Source organism: Dipodomys spectabilis, unplaced genomic scaffold (genome assembly GCF_019054845.1).
Source record: "Dipodomys spectabilis isolate Male_0828 unplaced genomic scaffold, ASM1905484v1 ptg000289l, whole genome shotgun sequence".
Taxonomy (NCBI): Eukaryota; Metazoa; Chordata; class Mammalia; order Rodentia; family Heteromyidae; genus Dipodomys; species Dipodomys spectabilis.
In genome coordinates this window covers 5924512-5943322 of record NW_024870966.1, presented here as the reverse complement: position 1 = coordinate 5943322, position 18811 = coordinate 5924512, and the positions used below count along the sequence as shown (strand labels likewise).

The 18811-nt window shown below is 47.7% G+C and overlaps 2 protein-coding genes across 3 annotated transcripts in view; one reads left to right on the top strand and one right to left on the bottom strand.

Moving 5' to 3' along the window:
- Positions 1–7999, top strand: part of Dhx32 (DEAH-box helicase 32 (putative)) — a 62537-nt gene extending 54538 nt beyond the window's left edge. For both annotated transcript variants that reach the window (XM_042701309.1, XM_042701307.1), the window contains exons 8-12: positions 1768–1959; positions 2905–3054; positions 5052–5239; positions 6044–6225; positions 7494–7999. In XM_042701309.1, the coding sequence (XP_042557243.1) occupies positions 1768–1959; positions 2905–3054; positions 5052–5239; positions 6044–6225; positions 7494–7665 (884 nt within the window). In that variant the 3' untranslated portion in view covers positions 7666–7999. The remainder of the gene's footprint in view (positions 1–1767; positions 1960–2904; positions 3055–5051; positions 5240–6043; positions 6226–7493) is intronic.
- On the bottom strand, positions 7792–18770 carry LOC122126805 (BRCA2 and CDKN1A interacting protein). The gene is made up of 7 exons (XM_042701313.1): positions 18573–18770; positions 14963–15037; positions 14262–14342; positions 12274–12363; positions 11449–11636; positions 9273–9441; positions 7792–8230 (listed from the first exon to the last, which is right to left on the bottom strand). Exons 1-7 carry the CDS (start codon positions 18729–18731, stop codon positions 8060–8062), a joined length of 933 nt encoding a protein of 310 aa, XP_042557247.1. The 5' UTR covers positions 18732–18770; the 3' UTR covers positions 7792–8059.
- Positions 18771–18811: the final 41 nt, after the last annotated feature.

The following is an 18811-nucleotide window of genomic DNA, read 5'->3' as shown; positions in this document are numbered from 1 at the left end:
CAAGTTCTCTGGAGATTTCCCTGGGCCTTTCCAGCCCTGTGCCTTGCATTTCCGGAAACTGATTTCTTGCTTCCAGTGCATGTTCAGAGTGTGGGGTGTTCGGTCATCTCTGCTGTCCCCCAGGGCTGCAGCTCAGTATCCGTGTCCTTCCCCAACCACTGGTGGTTTCCAGAAGCTTTCCTGATGACCTGGCCACTGTGGGATCTGGTCAAGTCACAGCTGGAGTGCCTGGAGTTTATGGTCAAAGTCTGGACAGCACAGAAATTTACTGTCTGTGACTTTAAACACCCTCAGATGCAGACAGAGTCAGTTGCTCCTTAGGCCCTGGTAATCTACATCTCCTACACCTACCCTGTACTTCCTGCATTGAGATAAATGAGAGCAATCTAGTAGCTCTCATCTGTCCTCCAGCTCCTAGGTAGAACAGAACAGCAGCCATTTGCTTCCGGTGTGCCCTTTGGCGCTGTATCAGACAAGTTAAAAAATTGTTTTTGTACAACTTGATCCTGTGAGGATAGAGGATAAGTGGTTTGCTTTGACTAAATGCATTTCTGATGGAGACTGAGCAGATATAATAAACACAATAGCATTTTCAATACTGCGTAAATCTAAAAGAATTCAGGAATGGAGAAAACCAGTTTGCACTGGCAAATAACTGAATATTCTTTTTTTTTTTTTTTTTTTTTGGGTCCAGTAGTGGGGCCTGAACTCTGGGCCTGCGCGCTGTCCCTCAGCTCTTCAGCTCAAGGCTAGCGCTCTACCACTTGAGCCACAGCATCACTTCCAGCTTTTTTTCTTTTTGTTTATGTGGTGCTGAGGAATCAAACCCCAGGGCTTCATGCATGCAAGGCAAGCGCTCTACCACTGAGCCACCGTCCCAGCCCCTACTGAATATTCTTGTCTACTATTTTTGTTGCCTCTGAGTTCTGGGTCCATTTTAATTTTTCACTTATTTATTTTTGTCATGGTACTTAACTGGGGGCTCAGGCGCCGTCTCGGAGCTCTTTTGCTCAAGGCTAGCACTCTACCATGTTGAGCCACAGCACCACTTTCAGTTTTCTAGTGGTTAACTGAAGGTAAGAGTGTCACAGACTTTCCTGCCCATGCTGGCTTTTAACCACGACCCTCAGATCTCAGCTTCCTGAGTAGCTAGAATTACAGATGTGAGCCACTAGTACCTAGATCAATTTTTTTTATTAGACAATGTGCCTTCCTGCTTTTTGTACCTCCTAATTCTTACTGGATGGTAGACATTGTCTCACCAGTTGATCATTGAATGTCTGTCTTCTTGTAAATATTCAAGGCTTGCCTTTAGATTTGTCTAGTAGCACCGGAGCAGTGCTCACTCAACCCTGGCTGAGCCGGCATGCTGAGCACCTCCTGACCACACTGCCTGGTGTTCTGTTGCCTGGCCATGGAGGGTTTGGGTCTCCAGAATCCCATCTCTAGCTTTCTCCTACACTCTGACCCATGGCTGTGGACACTTGCACTTCCCTGGCACCCAGCCCTGGATAGTACAGCCTCCCCCCTAGACTCCCTCCAGACCCGCCTCTCGGCATGGAAGCCTGGGAGCCCTGGGAACGCATATCCCAGACAACCATAGAGCTCACTTTGCCAGTTCCCCCAGGCCTGCCCTTCAGTGTCTGACAAACGGTTGCTGCACATTTTGTTCATAGTTGGCTTGCTGTCATGCAGGAGAGGAAAATCCAGTAATTGTTCCACAGTGGTTGTATGACCTTGTTATTCTTTTTTTCTTCCGTTGCTTAGCACCAGAAAGTTTGATGCAGGCATTGGAGGACTTAGATTATCTGGCAGCACTGGACAACGATGGGAATCTTTCTGAATTTGGAATCATCATGTCGGAGTTTCCCCTGGACCCGCAGCTCTCAAAGTCTATCTTGGCATCCTGTGAATTTGACTGCGTGGATGAAATGCTGACCATTGCTGCCATGGTAACAGGTACTTTGAATGACTTCATCTTTATTCTTCTGTGCAGCGAACGTGTAACAGGTAAAGTCAAGTGAGATCCATTTGGAATGTTTGAAGCAGGTGTGTGTGTGTGCGTGCGTGCGTGCGTGCGTGCGTGTGTGTGTGTGTGTGTGTGTGTGTGTGTGTCTAGTCATGGGGCCTGAACTCTGGGCCTGGGCGCTGTCCCTCAGCTCTTCAGCTCAAAGCTAGCACTCTACCACTTGAGCCACAGCGCCACTTCCAGCTTTTTTCTTTTTGCTTATATGGTGCTGAGGAATCGAACCCAAGGCCTCATGCATGCAAGGCAAGTGCTCTACCACTGAGCCACCTTCCCAGCCCCTCATTTAGATTTTTGAAATGGTAGTGCAATATTTTAATAGGATAAAGAAAAATATAAAAAGTTGGTATAGAAAATCCAATTCCAGTGGATTCCTAATCAGGCATGTCAGAGTATACCAGGTTTGCTTTTCCTGAGGAGGTCTGTGAGGTACAGGAAAGTGTCACAACAAATGTTCTTCCCTAGATAACTCTGTATGCGTGTGTACGTGTGTGTGTACGTGTGTGTGTGTGTGTATGTGTGTATGTATGTATTACACCCTTCCAGCTTTGTGCATCTTTGCTTCTATATATTCTTATGTCCTTTTGCCAGAAGTACAAGCCAAATACTACAGTGCCAGGACAGCCTTAGCCCTCCCCCCATGTGTAGGCTCCTGAGCCCTGCGGGCCCTCTGCTTATACTGGAATGCAAGCCAGGTATTAACTGTTACTAGCAAAGCAAAGTGCACCAAGAGGAGAAAGACTTAGGATGACTCATTGCTTGGCTTGCAAGTAAATAACAATAAGGAGCAGGTCCACATACAGTAATGAGCCTCAGCACATCTGCCAAGATGAAATGTCCTCAGTATTGTTGACCATGTGACCTTTTGCATTGTAAAGCTCCTAACTGCTTTTCCCACCTGCCTCATGGGGCTGAGGAGGCTGCCATGACTTGTTGGAAGACATTTTCACATCCTGAAGGTGACCACTTTACCCTCATCAACATTTTCAAGGCCTACCAAGACGCGGCTCTGAACTCTACCAGTGAGCGTAAGTGAATGCGCATGGTTTCAGAAGCTTCCTCTCAATCCTATCTCCCAAATCAGACTGACTTGTGAGTTCAGCAGACCCTCATCCTTCTGCTCCACTTGCTGCCACGTGCGCTTGAATCTCTGGAGCTCTGGCACCCTGGTCAGCCAGCCTTTAGCCTGGGCTTTCTGGGGACACAGTGACAAGGACAGAGGCTTAGGGTGGAAGAGAAGGAACAGACATCTCCGGGAGCCCACTGTCAGAGCTGTACTGACTCCTCTTGTAGCCTGGTATGCTCCCTCTGCAGAGGACACAGACCCCTGAACGCCAAACCACACCAGCTGTAGGGAGTAGTGAAGACTGGGCTGGAGTGCTGAGGGAGGCAGGAGAGGATCTGGTTGGATCTTTGCCAGCCAGAGTAGAGTGTGCCCAGAAAGCAGACGGTGTGTGCAGAAGCCACGCGTGCTTGACCAACGGCAGGTGCGTTCGCTCTCCGGGGAGGACCTGGAAGCGCCTGCATGCGTGGGGAGCGGACAGAGCAGGGCAGAGCAGCCTTGCCAAGGCAGGCAGCTCGGCGCTCCTCTGAGCTGAGAGGGGCCTTTGCTCACCTGTCTTCCAAAAGGCACCTTTTAACCTTTCCTCCAAAAGATAACATGGAAAATATTTGACAATGATGTGGGAAACTATGACAGCAATTTGGAAGGCAGTAGTAGGATCATATAAAGAACAGAAAGCTAGTATTCCTGAGCTGAGAAGGAACATTTGCCCACGGAGCCAGAAAGTAATCAAGGACTTGCACTCAGGGCCTGGGCACTGTCCCTGAGCTGCTTTTGCTCAAGGCTAGCACTCTACCACTTGAGCCACAGCACCACTTCTGGCTTTTTCTCAGTAGCTTATTGGAGTAGCTTATTGGACTTTCTTGCCTGGGCTGTCTTCAAAACACCCTCCTCAGATCTCAGCCTTTGGAGCAGCTAGGGTTACAGGCTTGAGTCCGGCTTGGCAGCATCTTTTGACAACAAACAGGATGAGTGACAATATTCATCAAGCACGTGCTCTCATTGCCCCACGCAGGCCAAAGTAGACAAGACAGGGTAAACAAGGATCTGCTTACTGCACTGGGCCACGTAGAATCCCAGGCCAAAGCACAAGTTAGTGGTGGCAGGAAACAAAACGTCAAACTAAACTAGATAAGAGAACTTGGATTCTAAAAAGTTGCAGCTAGTATAGACAGATAAGCTTAACATAATTAACTCCAAGTCAGCCTGGTGATGCGCCTTTTTTTTCTCAAAGCTATCATTTATTTTTTAATATATATATTTTATTGTAAAGATACTGTACAGAAGGGTTACAGTTACATGAGTAAGGTAATGAGTACATTTCCTATCTAGCACTGTTACCCCCTCCTTTGTTTTTCCCCTTACCCTCCCTCCCTCCCCCCACTTTTTTTTTTTTTAATGCCAATCCTGGGGCTTGAACTCAGGGCCTGAGCACTGTCCCTGAGCTTCTTTTGCCCAAAGCTAGCACTCTACCACTTGAGCCACTTTGAGCTTTTTGTTTATGTGGTACTGAGGAGTCGAATCCAGGGCTTCATGCATGCTAGGCAAACACTCTACCACTAAGCTACATTCCCAGCTCAGTAATCCTTTTATTAAATAAAATGTGAGAGTCTCATGGATTAGAAGCATTTATGCTCTACTGCCTTCTGGTTCCTGCTTTACATTCATGGCTGTGTACAGCTATGCTGCAACACATGAGACAAAATGTAGCTCTTAAAAGGCTGTCTTTTATCAGCTGCAGATTCAGGGAAAGTGCAAAGCTACCTGCATGGGAGTTGCGGGCAGCACGGTCCCTTCCTGGCAGTGCCAGGCCAGCCAGCCCCACAGCCACCAGAGACCTTGTCTTTGCTGCCTTCCTACCACTCCTTCCTCAGGAGAAGAGACTCCACAGGTCCTGCAGACAGTGCCCACAGGCCTGGGCTCTTCAAGCTGAGACGGCCCCTTGTTTGTCTTTCCCTCCAGACTGTGTGGAAAAGTGGTGTCATGATTACTTCCTCAACGGCTCTGCTCTCAGGATGGCAGATGTTATCCGAGCCGAACTCTTAGAAATTATCAAGCGAATCGAGCTTCCCTATGCAGAACCTGCTTTTGGCTCCAAGGAAAATAATCTGAACATCAAGAAAGCTCTGCTGTCAGGCTACTTCATGCAGGTACAAAGGAGGTGGGGTTCCCACTTACTTCTAGTTTAACTGACCTTCAGTTTAAATCGAACTAGAATGCATGGTACTAAAGATCTGGTATTTAAACATACTTCCCCTCAAAGGAGTAATGGGCTAATAAGCCAGAGTACATTGGCGCTGTCCAAAAGGACACATGATCTTCTTCACTACAAAGGGAAGCAGAACATCATATGCCGTCATCTCCTCTATGCAGCTGTTGACACTAATGCCACATAGATCAAAGTACTGCCTCATCCTTTCCTGTCCCATAGCCAGACTGACTAATGCACACTACAGACATAGATGTGCCCTTCATATACTTTTTTGGGGGGCTGGGGGAGCGGGGTGCTGGAACTGGAGCTTCAATTCAGGGCCTGGGCACTGTCCCTGAGTTTTTGTGCTCAAGGCTAGTACTCTACCACTTGGCCACAGCCCCACTTCTGGCTTTTTGGTGGTTAACTGGAGATAAGTCTTGCAGACTTCCCTGCCTGGGCTGGCTTTGAATCATGAGATCTCAGCCTCCTGAGAAGCTAGGATAACTTCGTGAGTCACCAGCACCCAGCTCTGTCTACTTCTTGACCTAAACCTTGAAGCTCCACCATTTTAGCACTAAGTTAGTGTCATCATGTTTCAAAAGTTTGGGCAAAAAATACCATTTGTCTGTATCTGAAAACAGGAAACATAGGTGGCAAATTTGTTTTTAACTCTTCGTATAAAGTACTTTGAATGTTCTCAGTGTTTTGTGTGTTTAACATACCAATGCAAAGTCTACTTTCTTTAAAACGCTTCCTATAGATTGCTCGGGACGTTGACGGGGCGGGTAACTACCTGATGCTAACTCACAAGCAGGTTGCGCAGCTGCATCCCCTATCTACGTACTCCATCACCAAGAAGATGCCCGAGTGGGTCCTCTTCCATCAGTTCAGCATCTCTGAGAACAACTACATCAGGGTCACCTCAGCAATCTCTCCTGAACTGTAAGTTTGAAGAAATAAGGGGCTGGGCGCCGGTGGCTCACACCTGTAATCCTAGCTACTCAGGAGGCTGAGATCTGAGGATCGTGGTTCAAAGCCAGCCCAGGCAGGACAGTCCGTGAGACTCTAATCTCCAAGTAACCACCAGAAAACCAGAAGTGGTGCTGTGGCTCAAGTGGTAGAGTGCTCACCTTGAGCTAAAAGCTGAGGGACAGCGCCCAGGCCCAGAAATCAAGCCTAGCCCCACGACCAAAAAAAAAAAAGAAATGAGGCTTGAATTTACACTTGCAGGAGTATGACAATCTTGGTTTCTATTCCATTTTATTATAAGGCATTTATACCTGTACACATCTTGCTTTACCTGGAGGATACAGGCAGCTCTCTGAATGATGCCTAAGAAATAGAACTGCCTGAGACTGCAACTTAAAGAGAGAAGCTAAGGGCTGGGAAGGTGGCTCCAGTGGTAGAGCGCTAGCCTTGAGCTGAAGAGCTGAGGGACAGCGCCCAGGCCCAGAGTTCAGGCCCCACGACCGGACCCCAAAAAAAAAAAGTTGTATTATATTTTGACTTTGGACTTGTGGTCTCCAGACTGTGAAATGATATGTTTGTGGTCATCTGTTAGTAAAGCCCCAAGAATAACACACACACACACACACACACACACACAAAAGAGAGAGAGAGAGAAGCTAGCGCAGAAATATTAAAGCATGTCTTTAAGAGCAGCGCAGGGCAGCAGGGGAGGCAGAGGAGAAATGAGTTTAGCAGCTTTCAGGAACAGACATGCCCTGGTGGCTGGAGCTAGTGGGGAAAGGAGAGCAGAGGAGGAGACAGAAGAGGCAGGCAGGCCCCAGAGGCCACGGAGAGTTTAAGCTTTATCCCAAGTGCCGTCCACAGCAGACGGGGTCTCAGGTGAGGATGAGCGTCTCCATGCTTCTAAGATGTCTGTTGCTGCCAAGTGGAGACAGGCTAGGAGGGGCAGTGATGGAATGGAGACTGGTTTCTCAGAAGCCACTAGAGATGGCAGATCCCTCAAGAGCAACACTGATGCTCTCCCCAGCAGATGGCCTGCCCCCCATACGGTGATGGGACTGTGGACTGCCTCACCCAGACGGCACCTCCACTTCATGGGCCAACACCAGAGAAGCCCACGTACCCTAGAAATGTAGCTGAACTGGTTGCATGAAAGGCGGCTGTGTTTTTGAGGGGTTCAAATGAAATTCGGGTCTCCGAGGCCGGGAAGGACCCAGGCGTCACGCTCCTATCTGTTTCAGATTTATGCAGCTGGCACCACAGTACTATTTCAGTAATCTGCCTCCTAGTGAAAGCAAGGATATTCTGCAGCAAGTCATGGACCACCTGTCCCCCCTCTCCACCATGAAGAAGGAGGAGGACGCATGCGACAAGTGTCCAGACACTCCTGAACAGAGATGCACTCTTCAGTGAGTGCTCAGAGGCACAGGCGAACACAGACCCCACCGCGAGCCCACAGCAAGCCCACGCCGTGCCCAGAGCCACAGGCTGACACAGCGAACACGGGACAGTCCCGAAGAAGTGACACTTCATAAATGATTTTAAAATAAAAAAATAGGAGTTTTTATTGCATTCTTTAAATTACCTGCTCCATGTATTCTTCATACTGGAAGTTTTTAATCAAACATTCATTCATAATTTGACCAAAATTGAAATCAACATTTTCTAAGTGTGTCACGGACACATGAAAAAAGAGCCCTACTTTTTGTAGAGGACCTTAATCTGAATAAAGCGCTGAGTTTTTCAGTAAATCTTGGGTTTCTCATCATTTTACAAAACAAGCCCGCCGCTGTCTATGGGAAGTGGGCTAGAGAGACAGCTGCTCCTTCAGCTTTTCCATGATGTCACTCATCTTGTCTCCAGGAATCAGCATCACGGTTCGCAGGGGCTTCATCGGCACGTCATCAAAGGACCATCTCCCGCCCAAACAAGTGTCGCTTTCCTCCTGCACTGAGTAGCTGAACTTGATGACCGCCTTCTACAGCAGAAGAGGAAGCAGGAATGAGAAACGTGGCTAAGCAAAGACAAAACCCATTAACCTACATTTAACCTACTTGAGCTTTTGTGCTCAAGGCTGGTGCTCTACTGCTTGAGCCACAGGTCCACTTCTAGCATTTTGGTGGTTAAGTGGAGATGAGAGCCACATGGACTTTCCTGCCTAGGATGTCTTTAAACTGTGATTCTCAGATTGCAGCCTGAGTAGTTAGAATTACAGGTTTGAGCCACCAGCACCCAACTTCATGTTTTCATTTGATTCTGCAGTAATCTGATTATGACAGGTAGTGAAACTGAGACTGAACGTGTCCGTTAATAGGAAGAATCATCTTCTAATGCTCCTGTCACTCCTGCTGCTTCCTAGCAGAAAGCTGTTGTGAATGCAGAGGAAGGCCACATGACCTGCCACTTCCTGACATCATATATCCCCAGGTAGCCTGCCTGCAGTGCAACACACACACACACACACACACACACACAGTTTCACTGACATCTTCCTAGAACACAAGGGCAGAGCCCAATCTGTATCCCTTGCCTTGTCAATGGAAATCCTAAACATAAGTGATGTGATCCAATTCTGAAAAACATGCCCACTGTGCCCCCTCCCCGCCAGGACTTAGGGGGTCAGTCACAGGACAATCCTGTTATACAGGAACAATGCTGAGATTCCCATCAGTGACGTGACACCCACACAGGGGCCTCAGCAACAAGGACTCCCAGCTTCTGCACCAACAGCGTGTGGTCTCCAGCCCCTCACTGATCGCCCACTCAGCCGTCCTGTCTAGCTCACATCACAGCGTGTCTCACACGGCCTTGTCAGCCTCCAAGCAGTAGTCTTTTCTCTCCTCCCTATGCTTACTACCTACAGAGGGGTGGAAAGGCTGGTGACTAGCTTTCTGGGGTCATAGAAAATGAATAGTCATACTTTGAAGGACTTTGGCATAAAATGAGAGAAAAACAAAACTTGATTACTTTCAAGAAAATCCTTATTGACATCTAAACAGGAAATGGGATAGTTTTATTACCTCATAGAAGAATTCTTCCTCTGCATTTGCGAACATTAAGACATCCTTTTGGGCGCTCCCCTTCTTGGAACTGGGTCTTCCTGCTTCCATAAACGTCTTGCTGATCAGCAGGTAGAAGCAGCACTTCCCACAAGGCTTGTTAGTTTTGTGCGCCTCTGCTAGTTCTTTCCTGTGAGGCAAATACAGAACGTTTACCTGCCAGGCCAGGTTAACTCTGTCCACAAACCGGACTGCAGAGAACCAGGGAGGTGCTTTCAGCAGATTCTGCCAAACACAGGCCTAACAATCCCACATCTCATGGATACTTGTAAAGCCATGACTTCATGCAGTTGCTTGCACTTTAGAATGATTGTGGCATTCTAAATGTTTACAGTAGTGTGAGTTTATGGACATGAAGCACAACTAACAGATGAATCTCAAGCTCGCTGCTCTTGGTAAAGTACAGATATCTGAGAACCTGTTTTGTTGAGCAAGGACCATTGAATAGAGCCTCTAAGGCATGTGGTCAGAATCAGTGTGACTACAACACATGACTGCTACAGGCTCTCATAAGCGCAGACTCACTTCTGATAAGCGATAAAAGCCGAAGAGAAGTGAATACCCTGAATTCTAGAATAACCAATGAAGTGTTTCCAAAAATTAGACTAAACCTGTACACAGGGCTACTCCTAAACCAAAGAGTAAAGAAACTTCTGTAGCATTAGTAACTGACATCTGTAATCCAAGCTACTCAAGAGGTGAGATCTGAGCATCATGCTTTGAAGCCAGCCTGGGCAGGAAAGGCCATGAGACTCTATCTCCAGTGTAAAAAAAAAAACAACTGGAAGCTCTCAAAGTACGAGAGCACTAGCCTTGAACAAAAGAGTTCAAAGACAGCACCTAGGCCCTGAGTTCAAACCCACAGCTGAGGAAAACAACTCATTTCAACTCCAATAGAAAATTAACAGGGCTGGGAAGGTGGCTCAGTGGTAGAGCGCTTGCCTTGCATGCATGAGGCCCTGGGTTCGATTCCTCAGCACCACATAAGCAAAAAGAAAAAAGCCGGAAGTGGTGCTGTGGCTCAAGTGGTAGAGCGCTAGCCTTGAGCTGAAGAGCTGAGGGACAGCGCCCAGGCTGAGTTCAGGCCCATGACCGGAATAAAAAAAAAAGAAAAAGAAAATTAATAGAAAGGAGATCACCTTCTTGCAAGACCAAATAACCATAAGCTCAGCAGTTTAGAGAAAAGGACAAATTTACAACAGGCATCCGGGAGACTGTAGACTCGAGATGTTTAAGGCATCAGGAACAGAATTTGAGTGGAGCTGAGGGGAGAATGAGTTCATCTGGAGCACACTGAGTGGACAAAGTGCACGGCATCCTCCAAGACTTTGGTGTGATCCCACACTTAGTGCCAGAGCCCTGAGAAACCACACAGGAGCACCTGCGTCTGACCCAGAGTCAGTGCACAGGCAACACAGTTCACCTGGCCAGCTAACCCTGCTTAAATATTTTGCATACTTAAACCTCCTGCACCAAACAAACAACAATAACAACATTAGAAACCTCAGGGGTGAGAGGTACAGTAACACTATGGTTTCATGAGTTATAAAATACACCAAAGGAATTTAGGAATTTGGGGGTTTGTCCTGTTGGCAGTTTTATTCACATTAGAAATCTGTGAATGTGGGCTGGGAAGGTGGCTCAGTGGTAGAGCGCTTGCCTTGCATGCATGAGGCCCTGGATTCGATTCCTCAGTATCACATAAGCAAAAAGAAAAAAGCCGGAAGTGGGGCTGTGGTTCAAGTGGTAGAGTGCTAGCCTTGAGCTGAAGAGCTGAGGGACAGCGCCCAGGCCCAGAGTTCAGGCCCCACAACCAGACTCAAAAAAAAAAAAAAAAAAAAAAAAATCTGTGAATGTGAAATGTGACTTCTATGAGGTAAGAAGATTACCCATTGGAAATCCATTGGTTTCTACACTGTTTATAAAGTCTTCTAAAACAGTAACATGATTGTGGTGACATTAGATCCTCCTAAGGGCTCATCAGGAATGATGAGCTTCACAGAATTCCTCTCTCCTCACACTAAACAGGCTTCCTCTAGGCTATTACTCCCTCTATACCTACACATTCTACTTAAGCCTCACATCCTGATGTACTTAGAACTGACTGTTAGAAGGAAGGCGTTTTCCAGTCTCTTACTGCAGCTGCTGGTGCATGGGCAGAGCAATCTGGGGAGGGACGTTAATGAATCTCTCACTTAGCAGAAGGCCCACCGGCTTGGTGGTGTCATTTAAAAGCTTCTCCAAATGTTCAACCACACTCTTGCCACAGTTGTTCTCACAGGAGCTGAGGACCAACTCTTTAATTTGTTCCACACACTGGGTGCCCTAGAAAGCAAGGAGAAAAAGAAGGCCAAGGAAGCTTAGTGCCACCGCCTTTAAAATGTGGAATGTTGCTGCCCATTTCCCAAAAAAGAACCACAATTGCTTATTTACCACCCATGACTGTCGGCAAGCCAAGGTTATCATCAACACTCGCACAGTGCACCGGCAATCCTAGCCCATCCCACAAAGGCAATTGAAAATTAACTCAGAGTTTGTTTTTAAAATTGCAGATTAAGTGTAGCATGTGTCTTATTCACAAAGGGATAAGTAGCTGGCATGGTTTTTATTAGGACTCAACGGCAAATCATTAAAAAGATTAAACAAGTAAATGTCAAGAAGCGCCTTCAACCTTCAGCGTATACACAGCACGCTGCAGGCAGGCAGCAGCAGGCACTGCAGGGTGGCCCAAAGCCCAAAATGCTGCATGACCGTACCCCGGGGAATAGTCACATGATGCAAGACAAACAACACCTTCACTGAAAAGGGATTACAATAAATGTTATAAGAGTGGGCGCATGCGCGTGTGCACACCCACCCCCCCCCCACGTTCTCTGATACAAAAGGCATTTTTAACATGCATTAAATAGAGCCAGTTTCAGCCTAAGGCGTAAGTATGCAGATGTCACCCAGTACAACTAACCTTCCTTTCGGTTAAATTTAAAAGGCTTATGAAGCCAAAAATCTCATCTTCATCCATATCGTCATCACTGTCTTCTGATACATTTGTTTGCTATTTTAAAAAGAAAAAGTATTTCAATTGTGCACTTGGTTGAAAAGCTTAATATAACAATTTTAAATCAAGGTCTTGTTATTTTCAAAAGCAAAGTGTCAGTTCAGAAAAGCAATGCATAAGTTCTGTGAGTAATCAATGCCTTTCCATATCTGGACAAACTTGCACTGCCCTAGATTTCTTTATACCAGAGTCTTAGGACATTCTCGTTCTCCAAGATCTCACTATATTATGAATCCCAGAGAGAGAGAAACTCGTGAAATCACTTGTTTTTGAACAGTGGCTGGAGCCAGTCTTTGCTTGTTTCTCTGGTCCACAGACTGACCCACCTAGAACTCACACTTTCAGAGCACTTGACCACTAGGGAAGGTGAGCAGGCTTAAGTTTCGCTGAAACTTTGGGCAGGACAGAAGAAATCCTGAGCCAGAAAGGAAACCGATGAGTCAAAAAAACAAGAATGAGATAGTGACTTCAGTCAACTTCAATCATCAGATGCTGGCCTCAACCTGAATGTCCTGACTCTCCTGACAGGCTTAAAGCATGGTTCAGCTTTCCTTCATCTACTGCCTGTTTGCATGCCTCCTCTTTCCTCTTTCCTCCCTCTCTCCCACTCCCATCAGGGGCAAGGTTGGTGTGATACTTCTGAGCCAGGACTCCAGCCCTGTCTTTCACTGGCTATTTCTAGGACTGGACCTCTCTTCCCACCCTGGTACCTGCCTGAGCCACACCTCACCTATGTGGGCTGGGATCCTAGGTAGCACAGGGCGAGTCTCGTGGGATTCCCTACCACTACTGGACTGGCACCACCAGCCTCTCCTCCCATGTGGTGTGGGATGACTGGTGTGCCAATGGTATGGCTCTAAGCTGCACTCACTGTCCTAGCAGCGGGGAGCTTGGCATGGGAAAAAGGTTCCAGGAACTCAGGCTAAATCAATGAAATGACATGAAGCTGCTGTTGCTTTCTAAACCAAAGGACATAAGAGCTCTACGACTGCCCATGTGACTCACACCTGACAAAGGCACTTACAAAGTTCCAGCCACCAGGTGATAAGCAGCAAAGCCTCGTTTTGCTGGACCCTTACGATGTTTTATGACAACTTCCCCTCCTTCAAATGTTCCTTCCTTGCCTCTACTGCTCTTCTACCCACCTCTCTCTCGTGTGTACGTGCCAGTTCCAGGGCTTGAACTCAAGCCTTGCAATCTTCCTCAGCTTTCTTGTTGACAGCTGGCAAACTACCACTTGGGAAACCCCTCCAGTCCAGCATTCTGCTGGCTAACAGAAGATAGGGTTTCCCTGCTTCTCCCACCTGGGCCAACCTGGAACCTCAATCCTCTAAGCCTCAGCATTCTGAGCAGCTGGGACTGCAGAGGTGAGGCACTATCACCTTGCCATCCTTTCCATCTCTTCTGTGGGTCCTACCGCTTATTCTGCTCATCTGCATGCTGCTGGTATTACCAGCGTGTCTGTGCCCTGCCCTCCTTGGGCAACCCCATCGACCACTGTGACCTGCGTGCCCAAGTCTCCAAGGCACCAGCTGCTGCTCAGTATCTCAGGTGCACACATCGCAGGCACCTCAAACTCAAGATGCTCCCAGGCAAAGCCTCAAACCTGCTCCCAACCAGCCCTTCCTCTGTGCCTACAAACCTGGCTGCTCAAGCCAGAAACGCAGCCACCTCGACTCTTGTTCTCTCTCTCTCTCAAAGCCCACCCATAATAAGCACCTCCCTGTTTTACCTCCCACAGAACTTGAGTCAGCCCACATCTCTCTCTGCGCTTCGCTACCTGACGGCTGCAGGGACCAGCACCAAACACTGCCTCCCTCTGCCCATCTCCCCCTCAGTTAGAGCTGAACAGGAGGAAAGAACCCTCACCAGAGTAAACACAGCTGCCAGCTTACCTTAATCACACTCCCAATATGGTTCTGTTGAATTAAGAGATCTGTTAGTTCTGCAGTGCTCACAGAAGCCTTTAGGAAAAGCTAAAATGGAGAAGAAAATTTAAATTCAGATCAAAGCAAAAAATTTTTAATAAAATATCATGTCCCTCATTCAAATAAAAGACAACCAAGAAGATAACTTGGAAAAGCAACCTCAAGAGGAAGAGAAAAGCACGAGTCAGTGAAGCTAAAAGGTTAAGGTATTTCAAAAAAGAGCAGTCAGTAAGGGCAAATAAGGAAAGGCTTGAAGGGAGGGAGACAGAGCTGGTGACCGGGGGCCGACCAGCCTAGAGGGACACAGCCTTATTTAAGGAAAAAGTAAACCGAGGCAGCACCATGAGGCGCAGGCAAATGACTATTATGTAAGAACCCTATGCCACAACGTCTGGGTGTGAATGAAGAGTAAACAGAACAGGAGCTCAAGCAGATCAGCACATGAGAAGGAAGGCATTTGAGGACAGTAAACTTAACATATTAATCAGGGGACCGGATCTAGCAGCACAGCACAACCAGGTTAGCCCTGGAGAAGAAAAACAATTCTTCCAGGTGAAGTGCAGAGGCTAGAAACCAGAGCTCTGAAAGGATGAAATGTGAGCGTTTGGGTTGAATTGCTGGATTTTCTCAGAAGGGCAAAGGTGTGGGTGACAAATAACAGACAATACCTGTTGTAGTAATTTCTTAATTCCGTCATGATCACTATCTGAGATGGAGTAAGCTTCAAAGTCAACACTCACTTCCTGTAAAGAACATACAAAAAAGGTCATCCCAGGGAACTTTCCAAGACAATTCAGGTATTATTTTTCTCTCTTCTCACCATTCTTTTAGGTTTATTTTCTATTAAGCATTTACACAAAATGAAAAAAAAAGACAATAAGCAGAAAATATTACTTGAATGTCCTAGGCTTCAAAACAAGCAAGCAAAGGTCAGGCATGATGGTGCATGCCTATAATCTCAGCATTGGGGAGGCTGAGGCAGGAGGATTTCCCAATCTGAAGCCAGCATGGCCTACAAGGCAAGAGCCTGTCTCAAAAGGGAGGAAGGGGGAGGGTAATTGCCAAAACTGCCACCTGTGCAGATTACAAAGAACACTGACACATTTTCCTTTTCCTCATGTGATACAAGAGCTGGAGAGAAGCAACACTCTTAAGTGACCTAGTTAAATGCTGAGAAATCAGCAACAACACCGCCACCTCAGCCACAAAGGAGAAATGACCATTTACCTGGCTGCAAATCTCTAGAACTGCCTAGTGCTTGATTTAACCCGTGGGCCGGAGTCCATGGGTTAAGCATCTCTTTGCTGGTACCAAGCACTGGGATGAAATGGTAAGCAAAGCAGGTAAGAATGTGCTTAACTGCCCAGGTGGGAATTCAGACATCAAGAGGACACTCAGAAATCAAAGTCAAGTTGCAAGTACATGCACATGAAAAAAGGAACACTGTGCTATACCAGGTTCAGCAGCAGAAGTCAGGAAAAAAGTGACAGGCGCTGGGAAGTGAGAACAAAGGTGCTAAGGCCCTGCAGTAGAAAAGTAACTCCAAGAGCCTAGAAGATATATAGGTCCAGGGCTCCCGATCTCCCTGAGAAATAGCAATGGAATCTAAGAAAAGATGCCAACAACAATCGCAGGTGTTTCAAAATACTACCCAAGACCTCACTATGCCTTGGTAAGTGATACACTGAGCGTGGGCCGATGAGGCAGCAGACGTCCTTCAGCTTTATGGCATGATCGTAGCTGAAGGACTGAGGGGAAACTAGACCTCAGGGCTTTGCCACCCTGACTGCACGTAGTTAAGTGTCCTTCAGCTGTTAACTTGCCGGGGAAGGGCACCTAGTGCAGCCTGCAGACTTCAAATCCCACTCTGAAATAGGCGCAGCACGCACGTGGTGCACACGGATTACCGTCCATGCCCCTTCCCGGCCTGGGCCCCTAGCCACACAGGCACAGTAAGAACCTGCTCAGCAGAGTTTAGAATTAGGGCTATGGCACATAGCCTTCTTCCACACAGACGCGAACAAGAGTCGTAGTGGGACCCACAGGTCACAAGAGCCTTCACCAAGTAAGCCTGTTCCCAGCGGTTCTCGGCCTCTGGCTAAGCTCAGGTGCCAACATGCCTTCTTTTCCCCTTTCATTAGCCCTACCTCTCCTTCGCGTTCACTTACTCATTTTCTCTGGTTCATCCTTTTGCCTCACTTTTTCCTTTCAGTGAGGCTCTTCAGGACTTTAACCATATACATTCCTTATTACTTACAAGCCACCTTGTTTCACAACAGATCTGATTTTGACTTCCCAAACAGTTACTATGGTTTCCTAAATCAAGAGGTGTAGATGATTGAGCATCTCAAGTATAAGAAAGCTTCCTTGAAACAAAGGAATAATATCCATCAAATATTTCAGTAAAAGAAACTGTCCTAAAAGCTGTCAGAAAAGACAAATATGCCAGGAGGTAAAAAGGGATAGGGAGGCGAAACTTACTGCCTATTTCTTAGTCCCGTGCTCCTCTCCAGGGGCCCTGATCACATAACCTGACACATTTTGTTTCTTTTTTCCTCCACATAAAGACTATCTATGTGTGTTGTTTTCGCTTAGCTTGCTGTGTGGTCTCACATAATAATAATAATTCCTAATTTTAAAGGATTGATATGGCCATTAAATGAGTTAATATAAAATGCTCACAATCTAGGCTAGGAGCTGCTGTATGGTAAATTTTTATAAGTTGCTGAATCAAGGGATATTAAAAACTCTTAATTCTGACATTGTCAAATTAGAGATTCCACTAATTACACTATGATGATCACTACAGACTTCAAGTTTTAGACATAGGCAGCCTGTTAGATTTTCCACTTTAATGCAAGAAGCATTGATTTCTATAATCCAAAATTAGCGGAATTACTATTCACAGTTCTACATGAAAAATGTTGAGTAAGCATCCAGGGAGCTGGAATAAAGAGCTAATTTGGAAGGGAGGTGGATCAGTTACTAATAGTCCCCTCTAGTCTGCATCCACACGGTACCTTCCCCTGTATCCTCTGTCTAACGCATGCTTACCTCTACACCTTCATTTCCGTCAGTCTTTCTTGCTTATCCTGAGCCATCCTGGTTGCCTTTTTTCCCTCAACCATAAGGACTTGGGATTTTCTACAGGAAGCTAATGGAGTATTCTGAGCAAAGGAGTGAGAAGAGACATATTAGATCTGTCTGCTATAAATGGAGTCGATTATAGAAAGACAAGAACAGAAAGGCAGGGTCTGCTCAGTGGTTGAGTGCTTGCCCAGCATGCACAAAGCTCAGGGATTGATCAACAGCACCACAAAAAAATACAGCTGCATACAATTTCAAAGTGGCTATGCCCAGATACCCTAGCCCCAATATCATTAAACTACACTTAGTAGTAGTCCAGGCAGGACTACATGGCGCGGGGTGTGCAACAAGAGAGCTGAAGAACCAACTACCCATATGCTGAAGGAGGCAAAGCCGGCGGGTGTACAGATGGCCTGAACACAGCGACACAAAGTAGGAGTTAAGCTCACACCTAGTTCTGGAATTCGAGCAGCTGCTGAATTTGGGAACCATGTACAGAAAAGGTGGCGACTGGGAAAGCCAAGTCTGACACTTAAACATTCAGGGGTCTGGAACGACCCGTCCTAATGATGCCCTCCACAAGGGAAGGGCTGTGTGTAATACCAGGCTTTAGGGTAGTAACTAATCTGAACGAAGAAACTCAGTTCTAGGAGGCCATAAACACGATTAGCTCCGCTGTCCCAGAGGGTCAGAGAACATAGCCTAGCTGAGATCGGAACACAGAAAACCTGGAATGAGATGCGCTTGAAAAGATTAAGGAAGGCTAGAGCGGGAAGCCTTCGAGAAAGGGGAGCGAGCCGCAAGGGAAGCAAGACCCGTGCGGAGAGGAGGGCTGCACTTCGCAGATCCTGTCGGCGGGGCGCCGGGCGCTCCGCGGGTCCCCGCCGTCCCGGGCACGGGGCGCCCCGCGGGTCCCCGCCGTCCCGGGCGCCGGGCGCCGGGCGCCCCGCGGGTCCCCGCCGGCCCATTCTGGACTTGGAGCGCTCAGGCCAGAACTGAAGGGAGCCGCGGAGGAGCGAGGTGAAGTGCGGGGTGGCGGGGGCTTCCTGCGGTGGGGAGGCCGGCGCGGGAGGGGTCCCGCCGCTATCCCGCGCGGCTGCGGACCGACGTGGGACCCGCAGTCGGCCTGCTCCGGCTTGGGGCCCCAGCCCCAGCCGGGAAGTCGCCGCTCCGCGCAGACGTGCGTCTCACCTCGCCCACGATCCCGTCGTCGTCGTCGTCGTCCTCTTCTTCGTCGCTGTCCTCATCGTCCTCGGTGTCACCCTCCTCCTCCTCGTCGCGCTGGGCCTGGTCCCCCGGCGGCAGCGGAACCCCACTTCCCACCGCTCGCCGTTTGGCCCTGGACGCCATGCTGCTTCCCACTCTGCGCCTGCGCAAGTTACAGCGCCTGCGCAAGTTCCAGCGCCTGCGCAAGTTCCAGCGCCTGCCCT